We start from the raw sequence: 8,117 nt of genomic DNA on the forward strand, positions 1-8,117 counted from the left end.
GGCGTTGGATGAAAGAGAAATAAAGAATCGGACCGGCCGAGTTCTCCGGTGTTTATTGCTCCGTCGGAAAACCGCAGTTTTACACAAATATGTACAAAATGTACAAAAGCCTCCGCCGACGCGCCCCTCCGTTCTTAACGTTAAAAGAAGAGGCGGAGGAGAGCGGATTTCCTCTTCCGTCTTCGGTCCTCCGGCGGAGGAAGAAAGTAGAAAAACAGTGACTAGCTGAGGCTACGTGCAGTCGACAGTGACGGAAACATAAGTGCGTTTGTATAGGTGTATATAAATGCGCGCGTGTCGATCCTACAAACGGTTGTAGTCGTCAAAAAACCGGCGTCCTGGCGTCGCCCGCGGAAGAACTTCTCTCCAATAAATAGAACAAAAGGAACGACGACGGTTCTTCCCGAATAAGTTAAACGCCCGGAACCTATGATACAACAGTGGGCGAGGCCAGCGTTTGTCGGAAGCGTCTTGGACGACCACTGGTGGCGATTTTCGCGGCTTCCGGGAGGCCGAGCCATCTGCAAGAAAATTCCGTTAGTCCGGTCGTTTGGCAGCTGGACCGAGGCGGACAAGAAATTACCCGGTCGGGTCGAGACGGGTCCGGAAAGTAACGACGACCGAAGACGCCTCTCCGCCCTTTTCTCCGGTCTGAAAGAAAAACACAAAAGTAAATTCCCTTCCCGCAGAACTTTCGGCTTCTCCCACGTTTTCCCATAAGCCAGCAAAAGATTTCCACGGGCGCCCCTCGGGCCCGGGATTCCGGCGCGAGTGAGGTCCGGGCTCGACCATTTAAGTACGTAATTCCCGGATTCCGATGCCGATTCTTCCTCCTTCCAACCGATAAAAGAGACTGGAAAATGGCCGAAAACCGCGAAAATTCCGTGCTTGGACTTTCTTAAGCGCGTCGGAAACGGACGACTCGGCCTTCTTTTCCGGCGGTTCGGGCGCGGAGAAAGGGTGTGGGCTGGGACTGGCAACCCAGTGTTTTTTCGCCGCGCAAACCCAGGTGAGAAAGACGAGATTACCCGGAATCGTCGCCGTTGCCACCGGTACGGGAACGGGAGGAGGAAGTACCGTGCATTTGGCCGCGGAAATCTGGCCAACAATTTAGAAAAGAGGACGAGCGAATCTCTAATTGTCCGTTTACGTTACCCGGGCGAAGAAAAAGGAATTGTCTAACCGACGTCCGGAAAGTCTTTCCCGCGAAAATGCCGGGGGCGGAACGTTTCTGCCCCTCCGGCCGCGTCATATAAATAGACGAGAAAAGAAAAGAATTACCGAAGGTCCGGGCGCGTCCGACGCCTCCCGTCCGAGAGTACCTGAAAGGGAGAAAAATTGGGGCATTTAGTGGCAGCGGTGGGAGCGGGCGGCGTTTCAAGCGGGGAGCATACGTACTCGGCTTCTATTTACCCCAGTAGGTCTGCAGCACTCTGGTGGTCTCGTCCAGGTCCACCGACACCTTGGGCGCGGCTGAAAGACAGGTGGCGCGTTGAGTGGCCGGGGCGACTCCCGCCGGGCGGACCAAGAAGAAACACTTACCTGCCACCGGCGAGACGTCTTTGCTCTCGCATCTCTTCCCTTTGTATCCGTCGGCGCAGCTGCGGAAAAAAAACACACCGTTACCAGGAAAGTTTTTCCAAAGTGCAAATCATCCCCAAAGAAGAAGGGCAAATAAGCGTTCCCGCTAATTTAAAAAATTCCTCACCGGCGACGGACCTTCCGCTCTTTTTTTAACCTCCGTCGGTCTTAAGCGAAATATACCGACGTTTAATCGTCGGTGTATTTCCTCCCCTTGGCAAACGCTTGTTATTCTTCGTCTTCTTCCCCGTCGGGCGTCTCTATTCTGTCCCCCGTCCGAATAATCACCCACGGCCGGCCCCCCTTTCTTACCCTTACGCCTCCGGTCGGTCGGGTCTCTTTCGTCCGCCCCCTTTTTCCGGATCCGGTTTACCGAGAGGGGGCGGGTCCTTCCGGCGCCGCGCGTCTAACCGATACCAGATGCGCCCGTCGGAGGTCGACGCCGTGGCCTCCCACTCTTTCCGAAGGACCGCTACGGCCGTCGATTCCCTCCGCCCGGCGCCTCTTTGGCCCTGGGGTGCCACCACCCGACGGGGAAACTCCGCGGCCCTTTTTGGCCCGGCGCTAACGGTAGATTCGGCCTCCCCTCTGCCGCCCACTTCTCGGCTCCCGATCGATGCCGAGGTGGAGGCCGAAGGCGCCCACCGCCCGTCCGGCTCCTTGGCAACATCCTGCCGGGAAGGCTTAAACCTTCGGTGGCCCCCGGCGGCGGCAATAAAGATTTCGGGAACGGAAAGAAACGCCCGCTCCTCCTCTTCCCCGGGTGGAGTCGCCGGCATATTGGAAGCGGGCCAACTTCCACTCCGGCTCCGGGTCCGGAGCGGGGCGCCGAAACTTCCTTGGCCTTCTCCGTCTGGCACCGTCCAACCGGAAAAGTCCGGTCGCTTTCTCGGGGGAGAAGACGCCCGTCGGCGCCTGCCCTCCGTACTTACCGGGCAGACGACCGAGTCGGGCCGGGAAAACCGCCGAGAGGGGAGGGAAAAAAGCACTTACTGACAGGAGAGTTCGCCGATGGACCGGAAGTAGATGCAGGTCCCTCCGTTGAGGCAGTAGTTGGTCCTCTGACACTCCTCTCCCTCGTACGGCAGAGCGGTGGCTTCTGAAACAAAAGGCGGTGAGAAAAGGGGCGGAGGGCGGAAGAGGGAAAGAGAGAGAGAGACTCACGCGTTGCGGAGGCGGCGGGGGCCACCGCCACCCAGGCCGACAGGGCCACCGTCCTCCCGCTCAGCACGTTCCAGGCTCGACACTCGTACCTTCCTCCGTCGGCCGACGAGGCTCTCTGGACCAGCAGTCGACTGTCTCTCCTGCAAAGAGTCCTTCCGTCACACTCCTTCCCGCCGCCGCCCTCCGCCCGCACTCACCTTTTGTTGCGGATCCTGATCCTGTCCGAGGCTTCGATCCTCTTTCCGTCTCTGTACCACCGCACCCAGGGCACGGGGAAACCCTCCACTCGACATCGCAGGCGGATCCTCTTCTCGGGCTCCACCCGCGCTCCCTTCAGACCCGCCAGTTTGGCCGGTTTAGCTGAAAAACGGTAAAGGATGGCGTCATTCCTTTCTTTCGGATTTACGCGCCGGCGCCCGAGTGCCAAAAGCTATCACCGGCCACCGTTCTCGCGCGTGCTAAGATCCCAGGCGGCGCGTGGAGTATAAGAAGATAAAAGGAGACCTTCCGACGCCAGACGACAGACGGAGCGTAATTTGCCGGAAAAAGTCGGTTAGGGAATTGCCGAAACCGGCGTCTCCGGGATTTCCTCCGAGCGCCGCAGTCTCGCAGGCGGAGGAAACGCGCTTCCACAAAAGACCGAAATTCGCCTCTCGTTAAGGTCGGGCGGAACGGTCGACCGCGCGCCTCCCCGAATCTCAGACGGCTCCGCCCCGAGTTAAACGGAGGTCGAGACGCCGGCCGCCTCCGCGTTTGCCCCCATTTCTCTCCCACCCCGCCGGGGTTTTCCCCCGGCTCCGGTCGCGTTTCCGACTTTCCGCCGGGCGGAATAAGCCCGGGTCTACCTGGGCCGGCGGGCGCGCGCGCCGGGACGACGCCCGCCGCCGGGACGGGCGGGGCGCCGCATTCCCCGTTCGACGACGCGGTAACGACGGGCGGAGCGGAATTCCTCGCCGTCGACCCGCTAATTTTCGGGGCGGGCCTCCGACCTGTTCTCCGGCGGTCGCCCTTTCCCGCCCGGCCAGACGGCAGACGGCCAAAGACGGGACACCGTACAGCCGCCGGTGCCGCGGACAGAATCGGAGGCCACCCCTCTTCTTACCCACCTCCCCCGCTTTCCGGCCCGGGCGCCGAACCCGAGCGCGGACGGAGGAGACGACGTCGGCGCGCGGGAGTCGCCCGGGCGGTTTGTTTAGTCTGAGCCACGGAGGATCCGAAGACGCTGGTAAATTTGGGAAGCGCCGGACGGACGCGGCCCGAAATAAAGAAAAGGCGATTCTCTGGCCGCGGCGGGAGACCGTCTCCCGGAATTTCCGGGATTTTCGCGTCCAATCGACGGCTCTCCCGCCGTCTGCGGGAAAGGCCGGAAAACCAACGGCGAATCAAACTTTGTCCGCGGTTTTTCCGACCGAGCCCGACTCCGCCTTCGTTATTTCGGTGGAGAAGACGGCGGGCCGGCCCGGCGCATTGCCGGAAAATATTCCGGAAACGGAAAGAGGCGGAGCGGAAAAGACGTTTTCCCCGGCAACGTGGCAATAAAAGCGGCCGTGCGAATGCTAGCGTGGCGGCGATCGAGGGGAAGACGGCCGATCCGCCGGTGCTAAGATTTCGGAGCGAGTCCAGCCACCCAGTAAAGATGCTGTCTGCCCTTCCGCCCTTTCCGTTAAGCGGTTAAGACGCCGACGTTGCTTTTTGTGGCGGGTGCGGGCCGGAAACGCCTAAGGCCGTAGCGTCGGGTTAAAATAAATAGGTGGAGAGAGAATGGCGTCTTTCCCATCCAACGGCCAGAGGAGGAAAGAATGGGTTTTCGCCCGATCTCCGGCACTGCCACATTTTTTCGCTTCCGTTTACGGTTTCTTCACAGCCTTTTTCTGTCCTTCCGGTACCACGGCCATCCGGAAAGTCTTTTCTTTTCGGCTCCGTCCGCCACTGCCACCTTTCGCCGGTTAAATTACAAGCAATTGCGTACAGGCCGGGATGTCGGAACGGAACGGTCGGAGTACCTTCTCCCCCGTTTACGTTTCTTCTAATTTTACGCTCCTCGGGCTTTCGTAGTCCAATCTTTCTTTCGCCGCCGGCCTTTCCCCCCTCTTTTGCCCGGCCTCCGTCCACTTCCGGTCTTTCCCAGGTCCCGACCCGCAGTCCTCCTTAATTAACCGGCCGTTATTCTTAGCGGACGGATAATCGAGACTCAATTAGTCCCGGTGGGGAAGGAAAATAGGAAATAATAGGTTAAGAAGAGAAGACTTTTCGCTTCCGCAGAGGCAGCGGTTTCCTTCCGGAGTCGGAAGATCTCCTTTCCGGGCGCGGGGCGGGCCTAATTTAAAAACGGCCGTTCTCTCGTTTGTTTCCGGGACGGACCACTTGTCTCGGTTTATTCCGAATGTAAGGGAAGAGAAACTTCTCTCCGCCTGGGCCAAAGGCGACTCGAAAGACGGAAGGAAGCCCACCCCCGTTGTAACGTCGTCGGCATTTCCCAGTAAGCCACCACCCTGGTTGGTGTTTGCTTCCCGCCACAGATCCTCCTTTCTTTCGCCATTTCCCGCCGTTTTCCCCTCTCCCGTCGAAATGGCGCGCCAATTTTATTTTCGGACCGCCGACCGGAAGTAATGGTTTTCCGGAACCGGACGCGTGCGGAAGGCTTCCGCCGGGAGAGAGGGATGGCGGGAAAGAACGGGTTAGTTCGGCCATCGGTGGGCCGCAGACTGCGTGGCTGCGGAGCGGAGACGGGAGGCCGTCGCCCGAGGAGGGAGGGAACGCGGTCCTCCCCGGGTCGCCGGTTCCGGCACACCCGCGCGGACCTCCCTCGACCGGTTTTCGGCCCAGCGCTCTTCTTTGGCGCGCCGACTTCCCTTCCGGCGCCGGGCCTAATTATCGACCGGGTCCGACCGGCTTCCGCCTCCGCCGGAAGGAGGCGACCGACTCTCGTCCCGGACGAGAACCGCCGTCGGAAGCCGCTTCCGTCACCGGCGGCGGCGGCGACCGTTGACCCCGTTGGGGACAGACGGCGTCCGAACGCGCGGAAAGTCGGTCGCCGCGTGTGGTCCGGAGGCACCGCCGCTCCGTTCCGGTCCACGCCCGGCGCCGACCGCCGTTCCGCGCCTCCGACCACCCCGAATTTCGGAAAGCCGCCCGCCGCGACGCTACCTGTGTGGCCGCCTCCCCGGGGCAAGTGCGCTCCTTTCCGTCCGACGCCGCCCCCTCTCCGGGCCTCGTCCTTCCTCCCGCCGGGCCGCCGTGGCCCGTCTTCCCGGAAAAGAGGCCGACGTAATTAAGGGAGTCGTCGCCTTTCTCCCGCCCTTCCGGGAAACGTCGTCTTCCTCTCGTCCCCCTTTCCGGCGCGGCGCGTGGCTTCCCAGCCGCAGCGGCGAGAAGCGGGACCGAAGAAAACCCCAGCGGCGCGGCGGGGGTCGGTCGATCCCGGGAGTTTATTGCCGTCGTTTCTGGGAACGGGAGGGATCGTCCCCTTCGACCCCCCGGCGTCCGGGGCCGCGACTCTACCACCCGCCTCGACGCCGCCGGCTGGAAAGCAGCGGGCGGAGGCCCCGGGACCGGAGGGGGCGGTCCGGGGAGGGGAGGCGGACGAGGGAAAGGCCACCGACGTCGATTTCTTAACGGTCGGCGCGTGCAGCTGCGCCCGAACGGTGCCCGGCGCGTCCGCCCGAGTAACGGCGGACGCGCGTCCGTTCGGAAGCGGAATCCGGGTGGGCGGGGTCGGAGAGCCGGGGGCGGGTCCTCCCGCCGGAGGCCCGGGCTCGGGAGGAGGGACCCGCGCTATATCGGACCGAGACAGAAATAGAAAGCGCTGCGGGGAGGCGACCGGGATCGGATTTCGCGCGAAATCGAAAGACGACGGAAAGCCGGTGCTGCTTCGGAAGAGCTTTTCCGTTTCCGGCTGCGGACGGTATTTCGACCGGGAGAGAGAAACCGCTCGCACGTGCGGGAGACGACGGGCGAAAACGGCCGCGCGCGAGAGAGAGGTGCCAGAAGCAAAGGCCAAAGACGGCGCCGCCGTTTGTACTACGTCTGTCATCGACGCGTACTTCGTACCCGGGTCTTCCGTAAACACTGCCCGTCGCGCGGTCGCCATCTCGGGCACGCGCTGAGCGCGAGCTGTGGGTTTTACGCGCCTCGGCCGGCCCGGACCCGAGCCAGGCCGAGAGGAAGAAGAAGGAGGAGGAGGAGAACGAATCCCGCTGCTCCGTTTGGCCCGCGGCGGAAGAGAGAATAGAAAAGGGCTCACCGTATCCGGGAAGGAGGACCTTGCGGACGGATCTGACGGTCTTCTTGGTCTGCGGCACGGGCCGGAAGACGGCATCGAGACGGGACGAGGACGCCGGTTCGGCCGCGTAGACGATGTACAGCTGATCCTTCCTGAAGTCCCCGGCTCGGACGCGCGGTCCGCAAGCGGCGTGGCGGCCGCCAAAGGCCACGGAGGCGTTGGCGTACCGTCTCAGTCGGGAGTCGGAGGCGCTCTTGTGGACCTTTCGGATCACGTAAGTGGCCACCAGTCCCCGGGCCGCCGATCCCCGGACGCCCAGCAGCGCCCCGTGGAAGACGGCAGGGGCCAGGTAGGCCTTGGAGGCCGGGTCTAGCTCGGGAACCGCGCGGGGCAACGGACAAGCGGCGCCCTCGGACGGCCGCAGGCACCGGAACGCCGGGACCAGCAGCAGCAACAGCAGGCAGCCATCGACGCCGACCGTCCTCATGACTGCCGCCGGTTTGGCCCCGAAAGCCGATGGCGCCGTCCGGCAGACGCGCCTGGCCCGGCCGTAACACGTCGCTCGGCGACCGTCCACCCTTCTCCGTCCCCCCGACTACGTCGTGCGCCGCCGACCGCCGCGCACCTCCGCCCCTCCCTCCGCTCTCATTGGACGCTCCCGCCGCCGGCCCGGCGCGGCGGCCTTCGGCGTCTGGCCCTATCTTTCCCGCTCCGGCCGCTTTCCCCGACTCTTTCGCTCCGGCCGCACGCGCGCGGCGGAGGGGCGCCGGACGGCGTCGGGGGTGGCCTCCGACGGAAACGAAAGGCCGGCGGCGGAGGCGCGCCGCCGCGCGGCCGGGGAAGAAGGCTTTCCCAGAAGGAGAAATTTATTTGTTTTTCGACTCGAATTCCCGGAAACGGAGAGAACGATCGGATTTCGACTTTCCGGAAAGGCCGCGGGGGTGGGCGGCGTAAGGAGGGATTCCTTTCGGGCCCGACCCTCTGCCGGTCGCCCTGTCGGTTGCGCAAGCGGGACGAGTTTCGACTTTGACTCGGCGCCGGAGGAGAGCACGACCTTCCGACGGGCGACGACGGACTTCCCTCCTTCTGTTATATAATATATACAAATTGAAGTCGCCGACGTGGCCCGGCGCCCTCTCTCGTCGGCTGG

General features: G+C 62.8%; 1 protein-coding gene across 4 annotated transcripts; it reads right to left on the bottom strand.

Moving 5' to 3' along the window:
• Positions 1–34: 34 nt before the first annotated feature.
• Positions 35–7,553, bottom strand: LOC136979439 (protein vein-like). Of its 4 annotated transcripts, XM_067275434.1 has the most exons (9): positions 6,989–7,549; positions 2,943–3,105; positions 2,746–2,885; positions 2,575–2,680; positions 1,543–1,601; positions 1,399–1,473; positions 1,282–1,322; positions 584–651; positions 35–521 (listed from the first exon to the last, which is right to left on the bottom strand). In XM_067275434.1, exons 1-6 carry the CDS (start codon positions 7,452–7,454, stop codon positions 1,406–1,408), a joined length of 1,002 nt encoding a protein of 333 aa, XP_067131535.1. In that variant the 5' UTR covers positions 7,455–7,549; the 3' UTR covers positions 35–521; positions 584–651; positions 1,282–1,322; positions 1,399–1,405. The 4 variants fall into 4 exon arrangements, with proteins under 4 accessions (XP_067131535.1, XP_067131534.1, XP_067131532.1 ...); XM_067275433.1 differs by having other exon boundaries at positions 1,399–1,601; positions 2,575–2,677; positions 6,989–7,553; XM_067275431.1 differs by having other exon boundaries at positions 1,399–1,601; positions 6,989–7,550.
• Between the last annotated feature and the right edge of the window lie 564 nt (positions 7,554–8,117).

Source organism: Centruroides vittatus, unplaced genomic scaffold, assembly GCF_030686945.1.
Source record: "Centruroides vittatus isolate TY-2023 unplaced genomic scaffold, ASM3068694v2 contig_620, whole genome shotgun sequence".
Classification (NCBI taxonomy): domain Eukaryota; kingdom Metazoa; phylum Arthropoda; class Arachnida; order Scorpiones; family Buthidae; genus Centruroides; species Centruroides vittatus.